A 17,704-nucleotide genomic window follows, 5' to 3' on the forward strand; every position below is an offset into this window, starting at 1 on the left:
TTTGTACAAATTTTGTGTTCTCCATTCTTTAAGCACCGGTTTGAGCACCGTTTAAGCACCGGCACCGTTTCAAAAGTACCGGTTTGGTACTGGTATCGGATAAAACCTAAACGATACCCATCCCTACTCTCAATAGCATCCTCAGCTTCGGAGCCAGAGAAGACCCAATGGATGGTGATTTTTCCATTTGTTCATTGAGGCAATGATCCAGCATAGTGAGCAAAGGTATGACCTTTGACCCAGACACCCTTTTTTCCTGAGAGAGCTCAGTGGTTGCATCGTTAAATGGTGCTAGGACAACCAGACACTCTGAAATTATACCAAATTCCTCAGATGAAACAGGTGGGATGTCTGTTGTGAGACTTGCCAAAGCAGCACCCACTGGCTCCCTTTGCTCGAACAGTCTTTGCAGCATATTATAAGTGCTGCTCCAGCGGGTTTCCACCTCCTGTATTAGTTTGAGTTGAGGCTTCCTTAGTTGTTCCTGCATCACTGAAAGCCTCTCCTTACAAAATACAATTAAAAAAGCATACATTAGATTTTCAAGGGAGCAGAACTATACACTTAAGTAGCATTAAAGAAACTGTAATTAAGCCACTTAAGAACTTACCTTTGCAGTGGTACTGCTCCTGAAATATCCCACGATCTTCCTGGACTTGGCTCGGATGTCAGAGACCTCAGGGGTCTGGTCAAGGGCCTTCTTCACCACTAAGTTCAGGGTCTGAGCTATGCATATGGCATGTTTGAAACGTAGCTGCCTTGCACAAGACCCCATATTGGCAGCCCCATCTGTTACTAGGCATGTGACTTTGTCAGTAATTGCCCATTCTGTCATGAGTGAGCCTTTCACTTGTGCAATATTTTCTGCAGTGTGTGCATTAGGAAAATATTGCACTCCTAAAACAATGGTGTTTAATGTGCTGGACTCATCAACAAAATGGCAGGTGACTGCAAGATAGGCCTCTGTGTTGATGGAGGTCCACATATCTGATGTCAGACTCACAGCTGCTGCCTTCTCAATGCTGGCCTTAGCTTTCTCCTTCATCTCCTGGTACCTGGCCTCCACCATGACTTTCAGGGCCTAAAGGAAAGAAAAAACATTTTGTTTAAAAGTACGATGTAGCTGTGAAGCAGCGTGTAGTGTAGCTACACACTGAGTCCTGCCTGTTCATATTTTATTCTGTAAAAACTAAATTTTCACTGCTTTTATGACCTTTTTAGTGGGGAGAACATAGCTAGGATTTAATGATTTAACAAATCTTTTAAATCCCTTGTCCTCCACAATGCTAAATGGCTGGGAGTCCTCAATCACCATGCTAACCAGGTCTTCATCTATTTGAGATTGCTCTCCTGAGGGAAGACAATAAAAACAAAGCACAAATATAAATATCACACACGTAACTTATTGCATTGCATGATATTGTTATATCATTTAGTAACATTACTGCATGCTATATTATCATGGCATTTGATGGCTCACCTGGTCTTGCTCCACAATCGGTGTTCCCCATATTCTCATGCAAAGCTCTGTAGTGCCTGAGCATGGATGAGGTGTTGTTGTTATATCCCAGCTCCCTGACACATAGAAAACACTTCACCTTGTACAAAAGTAAAGACAGCTTAACATAAATTGTATTGCACCATCGGTATTATGAAAATACATCTTCTGTAGAAATTTACATACCTTGTTGGGAGATATAAGATCAAAATGTTCCCACACAGGGGAGGACATCCTCCTCTTCTTAGCTGGCTCCATTCTCTCCTGACTTTCTCTCCTCACTCTCCTAAACCTCCAAACTCTCACTAACCGCAACTCTCCATCAAACACCCACATTTTGAACGAAGTCTGAGGGGTTTATATCGCTGTCATAGCTCGCGGCAAAGTTCGAACCACTTCCTGAACCAGTCACGTGGTACAGCCGGGCAGCGAGGCTTCGGACGTCATCATTTTCAGCTCCTCCCATAAATGAAGCAAGCCTCGTTACGCGCATCGCGGAAACGCCCCCTCCATTACTCGACACAAGCTTTGAAGCCTCGATACAGAACGTCACCTCACTACCTGTAGGACACTGGCTCTTTAAGCCTGGAGTTCCCTACCCCTGCCCTATGTTTTGCATAAGATTAAGAAACAACATTAACTTATTTACAGCGTAAATAAGTTAATGTTTACGCTGTATATTGTTCTATATATTGTTGCTGGCTCGGAAATGTATTATTTTTAACTTGGTCACAGATAAACCTCCTACTGTTACTTTGTGGTACAGGGAATTGTTTAGATTAATTCCTCCTGAAAGAGTAGCTGCTATCTTTGGAGGAAATGAGGATTCATTCCTCAGTGTTTGGTCTCCCTTGCTTATTTATTTGCCAGATGATTTGTCCCAGCTGTTGAGAGAGGGTCGGTTGTCTTTAGGATGAAGAATTTGGTATAAACCTCCAGTTTACAGTAGACTTGTAGTCAAGACCGCCTAAACCGAGACCAAGTCAAGACGAAGACCAAGTCGAGACGAGACCAAGACCGAGACAAAAAAGTCTTTAAACTGTGTCAGATGCTGCTTCGTTTACAGGTGTCAGGCATATTTATGTGTTTTTGCTTTTGCACAGCCCTCCTCACCGCTGTCTACTGTCTCACTCACTTACTGAGAGGACAGACGCACGCTCCACTTGACTGTCGCGTCTCTCACCCTCTCTGTTTTTCACACAATGATATTATCCTATATCCTCGCATGTGATTGGCCACAATATGGAGGGATTGGAGCATAGCTGAGCCACTGTGTGAGAGCTGAGCAGCGAAAGGAAATAAAGTGAGGGTAGAAATGACTGAAAGATTAATAGGCTCTGTTTTGAGTTTTGTTCAAAAAAGAATGACTTCATATAGGAAAAAATATATATCACATATGCAGGACACCTTAAACTAGTTTTTTAATTAAGCAGCAAGGCAGAACAAAGTCGGGCTGTATCAAGACACAGGGACTAAACCCCAATTCAACCAGACCCAGAACTGATCTGGAATTAAAACAGGACTACAACAGTTCAAAATCAGGACTACTTAGGACTTAACCAAAACAGAACCAGAATCAAAACTAGATGATAGTAGCACTAAAAATCATCATAGACCTGCACTACATTTATTTTTTAATTCTACCAAAGTACACTATTTAGATTCAGAAAAGTTTATATAATTATTTAGCCTTGTTGTGCAAACAAGCCTGCATAACTTAATAAATATAGAATTTGAAAAGTAACAAATGGTATCTAAAAAGATACACTAAGTACTAGATACATGTTCTGATGAGTTTTGGCAAACAATCATTTGACTAACATGTGTGTCTCACCTGCTCTTGTTCCATCTCTGTTCTGTCCTCATTCTCCATCTCCCTCTCTGCTCCTCTCTCTCCCCCTTTGTGCTGACAATCAAGCCAAACACCAACATCATCAAATACACAGTTGAAACCAGACATTTACATACTCTTCAGATAAAAACACAAACACTTTAATTGTAACATCAAATCAGACTAAATGTTTATTTTTTTTAGATTGATAAATATAAAAACATATTTGTTAAATTTAAGAGTAAAGAGAGAAATTGTCTGTACTTCTTAATTGCAAATGGCACCAAATTGTATTTAAAATTGAGCCCCACTTATGGAGGTCCACAATTCTTTTCCTGGTGTTTTGGTTGACATGTCTTGATTTTACCATGTCAAAGAAACAGGCTCTGTGTTTTGCCTTATATGCATCCACAGGTGTGCCACCAATTTACTCACATGGACTCTACTAACCTATCAGAAGCTTCTTAAGCTCAGAATGGAATCGTCTGCAGTTTTCTTATTAATTAACAATAAACTTAGTGTACATGTACTCCTAAATTTGATGAAAGTGATAAAAAATAGACAGCTCTCTCTCTTTATTCTGACATTTAACTAATGCAAAAGATATTTCAATATTTATTTATCTAAAACAAAACAAGTTTTAGATAATCTTAAACATGTTGATTTTTAACATTAGTTTTAGTTAATGTTAAACATGTTTAACATTAAAAAAAAAATGTTTCTATGTTTTCTCTCTAAAGTGTATGTAAATATCTGGTTTCAACTGTAAATATACTGCTGTGAATTGAAATTCCTCGTTTTGCATAGAAATATACTGAACAACATACAAAGCATAATATATAAAATAACATCTGAGTTTTTCTTCTTTGAAAGAAGCCCCTTATGTCCATTGTTGTGTTCATCAGTACATAACTGAAACCGATTTAGAGAGCTTTGTTTAGCCGTGGAGGGTAACAACTGAAAATATGAAATAAACACACGTCACTAGCCCCCTTAGTTCAAAGTTTCCCTAATAATCCTTCAACTGACAAATGTTTACACTTATTTTAACTTAGTAAAACCTTTGGCACTTTTTCTTTAAGATATATATTAATAAAAGGCAAATTTATATCTATTGCTTTTGAAAACTACAGCCATTCAGTGAGCTTCCAAAACTGCTTTTTCAGGTTCCTTAATTTGTACCTGTAGGTAGATTTTGCTTAAGTTTACAATTAACATCTAGATACTCATCCCAAACTTGCCCCTTTTGAGGTTTCCCACAATCACAAACCCAAACACCATGTCATAGTTTCCTCATTCATTGCTTTATTGAAAAATCTGTGTCATTTATGCATCAGCGATAGTGACTTCGACCTCTACACCAGGTTCGATGCTGATGGAGGTGATCTGCTTGACAATTTCAGAAGGGCTGTGCAGATCAATCAGGCGCTTATGGATCCTCATCTGGAAGCGATCCCAGGTTTTGGACCCTTCACCACAGGGAGTCTTTCTGGTGGTGATGCGCAGAGTCTGGAGGGAGGAAGAGAAATGCATTTTACTTTAATAAAATGATCAAGCATTCAGGATACGCAATCAAGAAAAAGCAATTTATTCCAATGTGGTGTTAGATAAGAGTTCTGAGCCATGGTCTTCAGTACCTTGGTTGGCATGCGGACAGGTCCCTTCACCTTCAGGTTCTTTTCCTTAGCCCCACGGATCAGGTCTGCGCAGACTGCAGAGCAGAAATGCACAAAACTTGAAAACACGGCCAATCATCACTTTGCCTTGATTTGCTTTCCAAGCCGTAGCTCAGAATAGCGTATACATAAATCAGGGTTTATCAGTCAAATTTTTGTCCTCATAGCTCAGGTCAGGTTAAACTCACAACATTAACTAAATCTGAGCTTAATTACCCTTCTCCAGAGATTTGACGTTGCGGCTGGTGAGGGTGATGCGGATGCGGTGGATGGCAACCTCAGTGTCAACTGGTGCCTTGCCGGTGTCCTTAAAAGCCTGTATGTGAGAAGGAAGAAGCGGTTACTCAGACCCATCTTTGATATTGGAGGACGATGTTAAAAAAAAAAAAAAAAAAACCCCAATAGTGGTCCACAGAATATTACACAGCATGGCTTACAATTAAACTACCCCCCCCCCCACCCCCCCCCAAAAAAAAAAAAAAAAAAAAATTGGGGGAGACCTCAAGAACACGTGCAGGGAAATAGTTTAGGTTTGATTCCTTTTACACTGATTCGGAAGCCCGGGCAAAAGCACCTGAACGCAACGGCAGAGAACTATAATTTGGGACACCCCGATGATTTACTTTCAGCAACAACCGGCCCCCACAAAACGCGCAAGACGAAGCTTGAACTTTATATAAACGAGTCTTCTGCCTCGCTTAGAAATGCGCCGAAACGTAAACTGTGCATTTAACATCCTGAGCCGCATGAATCTACAGCTTTCTAACGTTAGTAAAACTGTATTTAGTCAGTTTGGACGGTGTTTATGAAGGGGCTGCGAGCGCCATTAGCTGTCGGCATTAGCAGCGACACTCCGTAAAACTCTTGAGTTCAAATTTCTCTATAAATTATCAAGCCATTAGGAAACCAGCTGCATACAAGTTGCTGGTTGGCATAATCAAACAGCACATACCATTGTGAATATTCCTGACCGACTTATTCGGAAAAAAATTCAAGCGAACAGCGGTGAGCCAGGAAAGCACGCCACCAACGTGGTTAGCTCTCGGTGAAAAGACCGAGCACGGGCCCGTTTCCTCATATGTACTGCTCATCCGGGAGTCTTGTACTTCTTCGTTGGTGTTTCAAGCGGCTCCGTAACTAATAGCGACATCTAGTGGACACGCATTAACATGATTTCGAAATTGGTCACCATTGGAGAGCAGTGTGATCACGTATGTGCGTTTTAGATAAGACTTTTTCTTTTTAAAATTGCAACTGTTACTTTTACTATTATTCCAGTAATAGTGATTTGTACAAACTGATAATACCACAAATTTGTTACAGTAGTTATTGTGTTGTTACTCGTAATCTATGGCAAATTCTTCATTCCAAAATGTGCATTTAGAAGCAAGAATCAAAATCAGAATACTTTATTAATCCCAGAGAAAATTAAAAGGTCACAGTTGCTCAAGACAGTAAGAACGGTAACATGCAAGTTAAAGTATCAATATTAAATAATACAATATTTTACAAAATAGCTCTAATGGTACAAATGGCTCAATTACACAAATTTCTGCAAAATATATCCCACAAAATTGAAATATAAAACGAAGTTGACACTGAGAAGTCCCTATCGTCATATTAAACAAAAGAAACCGTTATTCCAACCCCCAGGGCACACAGTAAATAAATCTTAACCTTCAGTAAACATGAAGCAAGAATTTTGAGTAAAATGCAAATGACATATATGAAATCAAAGGTTTATTTATTTAAATTAGCAATCATCACGGAAAATATACTTGGTATAAACTAAATATATGCCAATCAAGTAAATTTCATTTGACCAGATTCCATTAATTCTAACGTTTTACAGTGTACTTATGTTACAACATTACAAATTTTATATGTAATTAAATTAGATAAATAAAAAAAAATTCCTTTTTGTTTTTGTGTTTTTGTTTGTTTGCTTGCTTTGACTGTACTGGCTCTGAAGACAAGCTATGAAAACAAATCGAATCCTGCAACAAACAAAAAAAATTTCATTAAGATATTGCTTGTTTTTTCTACTGAGAGAAAAAAAAATCTCCCAGATTTTTAAAAATATTTTTAAAAATATATTTATTTTATTTTCTAAAGTAAACCTTATTTCAAAGTTTATATTAAACATATATTTGTGTATACTGTGCAAATAATAATGCTCACTGTAAATACTGCTATTTGGTGTCTGTGGTTTGTAAAAAAAAAAAAAAAGGAAAAAAAGTGAATTGTTGCATTTTTCCACACACACCACTGGAGGGCAGTGGAAACACGTTTTCGCACATCTGATCAGCTGCGCGTTGGCAGGACATAAATAACAATAACAATCATGACAACATTAAAAATAAACCAGAAACCTCGTGTTTTTAGCACTGTTAACCTCTGTATATGTACAACAACTAAATAACATCTAAGTATGTAACGCAGAAACCTCAGACAACAACAGCAAAAAGAGACATAAAAACCAGAGAACACTTCCGGTAAAAACGTTTCAGAATAATACAATCATTGTTTGTAACAATTATGTTGAGGCGAACAAAAAGTTCAGAAAGATGGTGATAGCCGAGTGAATAATATCAATATCAATACTATTCTGTGGAACACTGCCCTTTTGATATTTACATTTTTAAATTGTAATATGTGTCATTTGCTTTGTGTCACAAAGTATGTATTAAGGTTTGTGACACTGTATATTTTAAAATATTATCTTGGCTATTGATGTATCGGACACTAGTCATATACGAATGTGGAGTGAGGATATACAAACACAATGTAATGAAATATACTACGCAGCCGAGCTATAAGTGGGTAAGTTGAGCAAAGTACCCCAAAAGCTGATCGTACCTGAGTATGCTTTTGTTTTGAAAAGCAGAAGTTGCGCCGTGTAGCCACTAACTTCACCGTGGTCAGATTCCTAAACAAGTAACGGAACCGGGCATCGCCGGCTGCTTGCCACAAAGTTGTTTTGAGAAGAACATTAGACTAAATGTAGAGACTGGAGAGGAGCTCATTGGTGTATTGTTTGAAAGGAAAAACATTAACGACAAATCTGAACTTCATTTTGCTGTGCGTCATGATTTCCAAACACAGGCCGCCGCCAAGTGACAGAGGAGAACTTTTTCACGGTTAGCGTCGATAAAACAACTGGAAACTGAATGGAGACGAAACAGCGCGGTGAATAAAGACATGAATTTCGGAGTCCCCGCGAATTCGCGGCTACTCTTACGTGCCTGCGATGAGGGGGACTATGAAACGGCCCGGGGCATCCTGGAGCCCGGAGCCCCGAAGGAGTCCGGGCGGCAGAGCAGGCTGCGGTCAGAAGCGGGTTCGGAGTGTGACGCTGCGGACATGTTGTCTCTGGTACCTGTGGACTGCACCGACGAAGAGGGAAACACCGGTCTGCAGTTCGCCTCGGCCAGCGGCCACGAGAACCTGGTCCGGTTCTTGCTGAGAAAGGGGGCCTCAGTGGACAGTCGCAACAACTACGGCTGGACCCCACTGATGCAGGCTGCGAGGTGGGGCAGCTTGCTGGAGCTCATGTAACTTGTCAAGAGGGTGGCACCAGACTCCTTCTAAAAATGTGCCTTTTTTATTTGCCACCGTGTGTTGTTTATCATAAAGTGATTTATATTAAAGGGCAGGAATCTTCCGATGTCCCTCCCCAATTCGTCGCATAAAAACACACATTTTAGTGAACATGAGAGGGAGCAGATTGTGTTTAGTCTTGTTTCCTTTAATATCACAGGCGGATCAGGGGTTTAACATTTGCGAAACTTAGTGGAGTTTCGTGGGTAACACTTTATAATACAGCCAGCGACTAATTCCACTGTAATTAAATGGTATTTAAATGATTTTACTTCAAATTAAAATGTAATTATATTTTACCAACAGTTAATTTTAAGAAGGCACATTATAATAACGGGGTAACAAGTCAGATTTTTACAGGAAACAAAGATATCATCAAAATTTGCAGGCCAGTGAGATTTTATAACGATGGAGCCAAGCCTAGCTAAATTGATCTTAAAAGAAACAAAACCTTAATTTATGCCCTTATGTGCAGGCCATATTATAAAGTAATACCATTGTTATCTAGAGATTTCAATGAGCCTTCAACCTTCTTTATAGAGGAAATTCAAGTGCTTTGTAGCAAATTACTGTTCATTTTTATCCATTTTCTTTTTCTAATTTTGAACATACCTGTAGTTTTCTAACCAGTCCTTGCTTAAAGTCCACTGGCATCTCTTTTAGAGCCTGTGATAGCTGGCTTAAAAAGAGCATCCTAATTCACCTGGAACAACTTCTACATGCAAAGTTCTTTCTCTGTCCTATTTCTCCTCCCAGGTTTGGCCACTTGACTGTCGCCCACATTCTTTTGGAGAACGGGGCAGAGATTAATGGGCGCAACAGGCTTGGAGCAAGCGTCCTGACCATGGCGGCTCGCGGGGGACACACTCATGTAGTCAAGCTGCTTCTGGAGAGCGGTGCGTACGTGGATGACTTTGATCACCTGGCTGTCGCCGCAGAGGCGGTCTCCAATGGCAACAACAACAACAGCTGCAGGTTTTTTCTCTTTTTCAAGTAAATTTGTAGCCCAGTGTGCTATCTAACAGTTTAAAGGACTGCACACATGTAGATTCAAGTTAAAAAGAAAGTCTAAACATCCTCCACTGTTTGTTTGTTTTGACAGCGGAGCCGGTTTTGGACCTGGTGAAGGCTGTCTGGGAGGAGGAGGTGGCAGAGAATTCATGGACATCACAGCGTTGATGGTGGCGTCTCAGCACGGTCATGAGGCTGTTGTGCGCCTGCTGCTGGAGTGGGGCTCTGATGTAAACTTCTCTCAGAAGACCACTGGATGGGGACCACTGATGCTGTCCACTCTAAGTGGGAAGGTAGGGTTTAAAACATGGAGGGTTGGATGGATAAAAAAGATATATATATTTAGCACATTGTGGGTATGTTGGTGGCATTTATTAATGGGTTTTTATAAATTGTTTAAAATGGACCTGGGTTAATTTTCTGCAGGACCTGGTGATTAAAGCTGTGTGTGTGTTTTGTAAAGGTGGCTGTGGCTCAGCAGCTGGTGGAACGTGGAGCTGACCCAGACCGAATCAACGTTCTGTCCAAGACAGCCTTTGAACTGGCCATGCAGCTGAAACAGAGAGACATCAAGGCTTATTTGGACTCCATCACTACTGTCAGACCACAGACAGGTACGGCCTTCCCTCAGTTACTGATTCAGACTTTGCTGTCTTGGCCTGATGATAAAGTACAGTAGTGCCAGAGCATCTTATACACGCCCTTTTAAAAAACAGTTAAAAACTCATCTTTTTAAACTTGCTTTTGGTTGATTTTTGTTTTTATGTTTTAGCTTGAAGCACTTTGTGATTTTATCTTGAAAGGTGTTATATAAATAAAAATTTACTTACTTTACTTAATTACATCTTCCAGTCTGAAAAACTTTAGAAGCAAACTGAAGGAGCTGAGCGGCTGAGCCTGCATACTTGTGTTACATGTTCCCTAAAAAGGACAAATGCTGGCTGTCCTGTCTCCCTTCCCTCACCCCTTAGCGGTCGCAGCAGATGACTGCCCCTCCTGGTTCTGTTGGAGGTTTCTTCCTGTTAGAAGGGAGTTTTTTCCTCTCCACTGTTGCCAAGTGGTTTTCATAGTGGGTCATCTGATTGTTGGGGTTTATTATTATTATTAATACTAAAATTAAATCAGCCAAAACAAGCAGACACAAATAACAAGGATAACATCAGTATAAAACTTCAACTTCACATGTATCTTGAATGCATATAGAACATAAAAAGAACATATAAAGGAAACAGTGGTTTCCACAGTAGGCCCTGTGTTAATACACTTCACTGTATAGTATAATGAAGGAGTTAGTCGAATGTTTTTGATTATCAGAGAATAACAGAGTGATGTAATAGTGCAAAAAGTGTTTGCAAAAAAGACAAAATAAAGTAAATACTCAACTTTTTATTTTTTTCTGAGCTTTTGAATTTTATTTTGGTAGCACCATGTTAACAAGAGAATCCGCCCCCCACCCCCGACCCCCTGCAGGTTGCGAATGCACTCCAGTTAACGTTGACGTGAGAGGGGCCAGAGGAGCTCAGCCTCTTTGTTTCATGGCTCTTCTCACAGGTAGTTCAGGTTTTGAGCTCAACTTACCAACGTAGCCACACGCAGTGTATATTTCAAAGGTTTTAATTGCAGCACGCAAACAAGGAAAAGTGTGAAAAGACAAATCAGGCAGATTATTGTGGATTTGTTAGCGAAACCTGCAAGTTTTAGTTTCTAACGATGGACAAGTTCTGGTTAAAGCATAAGTTTTTATTATTCATATCTTATCTGAAGTTCAGGGGTGGGCCCACACTTCAGATATTGCTGGTTTACCTCTGCAAATGCCCACCTGCCCTATGCAACTGTTTCTCTTGTTGCCGTTCCTCATTCTCATTGTGGGAACTGAGAGGGATCTATCAGGATTCGAAGCCACTGCCTTCCCCAAACCACAGCGTCAGCCTCTGGCTTAGCTCTTTGCTTCTCATTAACGTGTCATCTTCATTAGCAGTAAATACTGGTAAATCACATTTGGAGCTTTAGTTCTTGCTAGTGAATGCGTCTTTCACCTCTCTACTTTTCTGCCTTTTTTCTTTTTTTTCTAAGCAGTCTCGCACATAAATTATAGTTGATGTGATTTATGTGTGTGTTGAACTCTGTAGTATGTAACAGTTGTGTACTTAACACCCCACCCCCCACGCTACCTGATTTTTGCTGAGCTATGTGGAGTCTGTTTTTTTTCCAGATCTCTTTCCTCTTCTCATTCTCACTTGTTTCTTCGCAGATGATGAGAGAAGAAGGCCAGATGTGCTCAGTGCTCTGAAATTAGGTAAGCTGAATTGAACTGATAAACCTGGAAGAAAAGTTTTCGGGAAACGAATGACTTTACATGCCTCTACACATCTGTAAATATGTTTTCTTCTCAGGAAATTCACAGCTGGTCAAAGAAATCCTGGAGGAGGATCCTGCTCAGGTGAATTTGTCCAATCAGGAGGGAGCAACGCCTCTCATGATGGCAGCAGTAAGCGGCCAGTTAGAGGTGGTTCAGCTGATGGTGGAGAAGAATGCCGACATAGATAAACAAGATGGTGTCCATGGGTGGACTGCTTTAATGCAGGCCACCTACCACGGGTGAGGAGAAGCCAGAAAAATTGTTTTTTGCTTTTTCGACTAGAATGATTTTGATAAATTTAAGGTTAAGAAGTTTGGCTCAGGTGTTAAACACTGTTGTTGTTGTCCTGCTGTTTTTGAATGTCAGTTAGAACAGGTTTCTACTAGAGAGTGACAAAAAGTCAATACCATATTTAATAACAGGATGTTTGACTTCCAAAGTTGTACACAGAGCATGTATCATTTCTTACACTGTCTTTTGTTTTCTCCTCCGCCCTCCATTCAGCAATAAAGACATTGTCAAGTACCTGTTGAATCAAGGTGCTGATGTCAACCTCCGAGCTAAGAATGGATACACAGCGTTTGATTTGGTTATGCTGCTCAATGATCCAGGTAGTTCTTCCTGTCGTTGCTCCGTCTAATAACACTTTGGGAAAACCTCAGCTAAGGACTATAATTCATTCTCAATCAGCTAAAAAAACAAACAAACCAAAAGGCATCCAGCATCTGTGAAATCCCTTATTTAAACCTTTTAAATAAAGTAGTGTACTTAAGATGAGGATACAGGACACACGTAGTGATTTCATAATATCAACCAATCAAAATTTAGAAGCATGAATTGGAATAAAAAGAATTGAATCTTTTTTCAGTTATATTTGCTTTTAGAAAAGCTCATCCCTGGTCTTTGGTTTTAGCAGTAAGTGATGAGGTTGCTTTTTGAAGTATTAGCTGTGTGAAACGAGCTGTTTGAATGTGATGTGTGTTTATCAGTTTGTCTAATCAAACAATTCATCTATTAATAGAGAAAATAATCAGTAGAAAAATCTATGATAACGATCATGGAACAGGTAGACTTAAATCCCTCACTTTTTGCAAGTTATTAACTGCATATACTCATAATTTTTCCCCTGTGTTTTCTGTCAGACACTGAGCTGGTACGTCTGTTAGCATCCGTGTGCATGCAGGTAGACAAAGATAAGTCAAAACACCGTACCAGAACTTTAATGACGCGCTCCAAGAGTCGACAGTCCCTCAACAATGTGCCCATGCCACCCGATGACAAAGGAGGCCTTAAGGTAAAAACGTAATTTGCAAAGTTGCTTTCTATCAAGGATATCATAATAGTTTTGATTATAACGCTCCTTTGTGTCCACCCTCTTCCAGTCCTGGTGGAGTAGGATGTCGAACCGCTTCCGTCGGCTGAAGTTAACTCACACCCTCAGGCATGGCCTTTCAGCCAATCGCCTGGCTCCATTTCCAGATGATGCCGAAAGTTCACTGGATGCCACGATGAAGGCGAACAGGAAGCCCACTGCTGTTTCCAACGGGGCGGTGGCACCTACTCCTGCTGTAGCAGGGAATGACATGAGCACCGCCTGGGCAGTGAAGACCAAAGATGGTGGTGAGTCACAGTTTCCTTAAAACCATGAATGACATCACATGTCCATGAGATGTTTAGGGTAAATGTAGCTGAGCATATGTCCAGCTTTATGTGAGCAAAGTAATGTATAAATGTGATGTATTCTCCTTTCAGCAGGTCATTGCAGAGCATCCTCAGAGAAAGACGACTTTCTAATAACCACAATGGTAGGAGCACTATCCTGGATTAGGGTTATTTTAGTTTTAAGACGTGTTTGTGACTCTTAATATGTGTCTGTCTAATTTAGTTGAGAAGCGGTGCCCCCTTGACTCGGCTGCCAAATGACAAGCTGAAAGCAGTGATTCCTCCCTTCTTGCCACCCTCCAACTTTGAGCCGTGGAACTCGGACCGCTCACGCGTCCTCAGGGAGGGCAAGAGCGAAGTGCCCCGCCTGCCCATGCCACCACAGAGGAAGCTGAACAGCAGTGGAAACTCAGATATTGTGAGTCCTTTTGGGTGTTAGACAGAGAAGGTTTTAGTTCAGGTCGGAGAAGGCGAAATTTGTCCTTATGCTGCTCCTTCTCTCTCCTTTATGGGACAGACATCCATCAGCCGTGTGGTCAGCAGGTCCATTAAGTTTCCCAGTATCCCCAAGGGACCATCTTCATCCTCGCCTTCCAACTCTGGTCACTATCACTCCCCCCACTCCTCTGGAGGCTCAAATGGAGTGGCGGGACTCAACCGGGACTCCCACAACCGTTCAGGTTCGCAAGTAAAAACATTAAAAGCAAAAAGTGATTGCATTACACAGGGGCTGCAAAACACAACACAATCTTGCTTTCTCCTTACACCAGGGGGCAGTGCAGACAGCGTGCTCTCCCAGATAGCAGCCCAACGTAAAAGAGCAGCTGGCCTTATAGAGGTAAAGAGCCAACCTCCGGAAAAACAGCACAACCAGACGCCGAGTCAAGCCCCACTACCACCACCAGTTTCAGCACCTGGTTTGCCCCTGCCTGACATCAGCCTTCCTGACATTCACACCCATCCCAGCCTTGTTGCCTCAGACATTCATTCCAGAAAGGTCTCAACTTTCTTTCACAGGTTTTCTTTGACAGTAACTCTTAATGTCTTGTATAACTGTGTAAAAACAGCCAGAGCTGAACAAATACCACTGTCCACCCTCACTGTCCTCCTTTGTAGAAAATGGAGTTGAAAAAGAGACCTCAGTCTGGGAATTCCTCGACTTCCAAGAGCACATCGCCCACTCTCACACCGTCTCCTTCCCCAACACCCAAGATTCCCCCCGTGCCAGGAGACTCTCTGTCCTCAGCCTCTTCTCATCCACGCTCCAAGAGCAGCGGAGGATCCAGCAGCGGAACCATCACAGATGAAGGTGTCGGCCCATTTTATTCAGCATTAACCCAAATCATCATCATGCATGGATTGTGTTCTTTTATGTACACCATGTGCTTTGATGTAAAATAAGTATGAGTGGTATCAGTTTCCCTTATAGTTTTTTTTACTTTTTCAGATGAGCTGTCCAGTATTTTGAAGAAACTGTCCCTTGAGAAATACCAGCCTATATTTGAGGAACAAGAGGTACTCCATCTTTTCTTTCTTAGCCTTCTAACCATACGTTTTCACACTTAAAGCCCAAAAATGCATCACTTTTCTTTTCTTTTCTTTTCTTTTCTTTTCTTTTCTTTTAGGTGGATATGGAAGCATTCCTGACTTTAACCGATGGAGACCTGAAGGAGCTGGGCATCAAAACAGACGGACCCAGACAACAGATCTTGGCTGCTATATCAGAGCTCAATGCTGGAAAGGTATGTTCGGTTTAGCGTGGTTATGCATTTCAAAGTTGCTTCCAGCAATCTATTTCGTGCTGTATCTTTCTAATGTATATCCTAACATTATGTCTTAATAATAAACTGCCTGAGCCACCAGAGACATATAGAGGGAATTAGTAATTGTGTTACAGTGGATTCATACCAGATATGGCTACTTTTAAAGAACATTTACAGCATCTTTGTTGGAAAATCTGTTCCTAATGCATAAAGATCACTGTTGTCTGTCATCAGGGTAGAGAGAGGCAGATCCTTCAAGAGACCATCCATAACTTCCAGTCTTCTTTTGGTAGTAGTGCCAGTAACCCCAGGCAACCAGGACAATCACGCTGTAAGTAGTGAAAACAAGTTTGGGGGCCTGTTGAAAGACTTCATAAAGACAACATCTTGATCTGTTTATCTGTCTACCTGCTGTCATTCTTTAGCTCCAACAAGCTGGATGAGACACCAGGTTCGTTCCTCTAGCAAAAGGTAACCCCATCGACTTGATGTACATGTGGAAGAAAACCAAAGGTACTTAGAGTAAGAGTAAAGTGCTGCTGACACCCTGCCAAGATGCGAACGACATGGAGACTTGGTGCGCGTGTTCTTGACCAGTAGAGGTCTTAGTGCAAGAGGACCATGCATCAAAAAGACCAATCAGGTTGTAATAAACTGCCTGTGTCGGACCCTCCTGGACCAAACTGTCTCTGTCACGGATTATAAAGCAGGGCTTCAGTCTATGGGTTTAGTGCCCTGCTGCTTTGAACAAGCACATGATGTTAACACGGTATGAGGCTTTCATGGTACAGTGATGTCAGGAAAGTGCGTTACACAGATGTTAAAGTCAGGTACAAGGAACCTTAAAGGTAATAAAAGAGATTTTGGTTGACCAAAGGCTTTATTGAAAGTAAAAATTATTTTTAAATGCTAAAGAAGTTATGAGTAAAACTAATCTTCTTTAGAAATAAATAGATAAAATAAATAATAGTTTGTGTGTGTGGCTGAAGCTGATGAGTCTGGCAGATAGTTAAGTAAGACAGAAGATCCTCTGTCGTGCTGCTTCTTTCAGTAGTGTGGATGAGTAAACAGTGTGATAACTGTCAATTTTCATACATTGTATACCGTGAAAAACAGGAAACCCGCTGCCACCTTAGCTGCAAAGTATACTTTGAATAATGCAGCAGCTAACAGCAGCTGGGTAAAGCAGGGAGTCGGGATAGTGAAAGACAAGAATGTTACACACAGCAGAGGGAGTGAGTGCGAGCCATGAGAGATTTTTATTTTATCTCGACGAATGTGAGAAATGCAGCAGATGTATTGTAAAAGCGGCCGGTGAAGTCGAGAGGAAAGAACTAGCTGTTAGCTAGCGAGACTGTGACTGAGATTTATAGGCTATGCTACAACTGAGAAGGTGCACCGATGAGGAGAGCCGATGGAGAAGTGAAAGTGAACTATTTTTAGTCAGCCAGTCCCCGGGACTGCTTTATACTAGTTTATGTGTTGAATTTTTAAACCACTAATGTACACAGATGACTTTATTAGAGACTGTGCTGTCATGAATAAATAAAACATTACGATGATGTAACAACATGTTCTTTTTTTGTTTTTTTCTGTTTAATACTTTATTGGATTTGTGATGAGAAAACTTTGGCAAAAACATTTTGGGAACATTTTATGAGGAGTATAAATTTAGTTTAAAAGAAGCAACAGTTGAGCAACAGTTTCCACTCAGCTCACTCCGTTCATCCCTCTGGCCCCGCCGTGAAACACGGAGAGACAGACGGACTGCTATATCATTCCTAAATATCAGGTATTCCTGTTCCAAGTCTTAAACCCAAATGATGGCCTGTGGTACTGTTCGGGATTGGTCAGTTAATGTGAGATGACGCTGATGCAATATCCTGTTTAGTCATGTCCCAAGTCTGGGAAACATAAATTAGAGGATGAATCACTAAACAAACTGAATGCAAATGGGTGTCCATAATTAAATGCAACAAAATGAAGTAAACACAGAATACAAAGTGCATTCAGCGGGGCCTTGGTTTTATAGCTGGAAACCAGGTTTAAGGTCTAACTTTGCTTGTTTAAGAACTTCATATGAAAACAAATGATGTAAAAACAGTCTCCCATCCACAAGATGGCAGCGATGTGCAGTTGATGCAATAAATTATACTCGGTATAATAGCGCGTAATGTTGTTCTGCACTGATTTAGGTGTGTGATCGTATCTTCTGCTTTTTAAATGAGATGCATTAAAGTAAAATTTAATCCCATCAATGGTCATAAAAAGTGGTAAATGTTTTCAAAGCCAAGAAGCCAAGTC

At 40.8% G+C, this 17,704-nt stretch overlaps 2 protein-coding genes and 1 non-coding gene across 4 annotated transcripts; 1 reads left to right on the forward strand and 2 right to left on the reverse strand.

Annotated features, from left to right (window-relative positions):
- Positions 1–4,614: 4,614 nt before the first annotated feature.
- Positions 4,615–6,085, reverse strand: rps20 (ribosomal protein S20). Its single transcript, XM_063483751.1, has 4 exons — positions 5,958–6,085; positions 5,222–5,321; positions 4,967–5,040; positions 4,615–4,838 (listed from the first exon to the last, which is right to left on the reverse strand). Exons 1-4 carry the CDS (start codon positions 5,958–5,960, stop codon positions 4,656–4,658), a joined length of 360 nt encoding a protein of 119 aa, XP_063339821.1. The 5' UTR covers positions 5,961–6,085; the 3' UTR covers positions 4,615–4,655.
- On the reverse strand, positions 5,111–5,175 carry LOC134635120 (small nucleolar RNA U54). The gene has a single exon (XR_010094944.1). It is a non-coding gene; the product is annotated as a small nucleolar RNA U54 (small nucleolar RNA).
- A 1,839-nt stretch (positions 6,086–7,924) lies between the features above and the next one.
- On the forward strand, positions 7,925–16,956 carry LOC134634867 (ankyrin repeat and SAM domain-containing protein 6-like). 2 transcript variants are annotated; one of them, XM_063484287.1, is made up of 18 exons: positions 7,925–8,535; positions 9,362–9,580; positions 9,708–9,909; positions 10,080–10,230; positions 11,868–11,912; positions 12,010–12,214; positions 12,480–12,586; positions 13,118–13,269; positions 13,358–13,595; positions 13,728–13,780; positions 13,861–14,055; positions 14,155–14,317; positions 14,408–14,634; positions 14,754–14,946; positions 15,085–15,152; positions 15,263–15,379; positions 15,635–15,731; positions 15,826–16,956. In XM_063484287.1, the coding sequence occupies exons 1-18, from the start codon at positions 8,207–8,209 to the stop codon at positions 15,873–15,875; spliced, it is 2,811 nt and encodes a 936-aa protein (XP_063340357.1). In that variant the 5' UTR covers positions 7,925–8,206; the 3' UTR covers positions 15,876–16,956. The 2 variants fall into 2 exon arrangements, with proteins under 2 accessions (XP_063340357.1, XP_063340358.1); XM_063484288.1 differs by having other exon boundaries at positions 13,731–13,780.
- The last annotated feature ends 748 nt before the right edge of the window (positions 16,957–17,704 follow it).

Source organism: Pelmatolapia mariae, linkage group LG9 (assembly GCF_036321145.2).
Source record: "Pelmatolapia mariae isolate MD_Pm_ZW linkage group LG9, Pm_UMD_F_2, whole genome shotgun sequence".
NCBI classification, from domain to species: Eukaryota; Metazoa; Chordata; class Actinopteri; order Cichliformes; family Cichlidae; genus Pelmatolapia; species Pelmatolapia mariae.

Excerpts from the sequence above, each read along its gene's own strand:
- rps20 (XM_063483751.1), bottom strand. Across the intron at positions 5,041-5,221 it reads CGTCAAATCTCTGGAGAAGG|TCTGCGCAGACCTGATCCGT; the intron begins GTAATTAAGCTC and ends TCTGCTCTGCAG. Across the intron at positions 4,839-4,966 it reads CTGTCCGCATGCCAACCAAG|ACTCTGCGCATCACCACCAG; the intron begins GTACTGAAGACC and ends TCCTCCCTCCAG.
- LOC134634867 (XM_063484287.1), top strand. The coding sequence starts at position 8,207 with ATGAATTTCGGAGTCCCCGCGAATTCGCGGCTACTCTTACGTGCCTGC. Across the intron at positions 8,536-9,361 it reads CCACTGATGCAGGCTGCGAG|GTTTGGCCACTTGACTGTCG; the intron begins GTGGGGCAGCTT and ends TTCTCCTCCCAG. Across the intron at positions 14,318-14,407 it reads GGACTCCCACAACCGTTCAG|GGGGCAGTGCAGACAGCGTG; the intron begins GTTCGCAAGTAA and ends TCCTTACACCAG.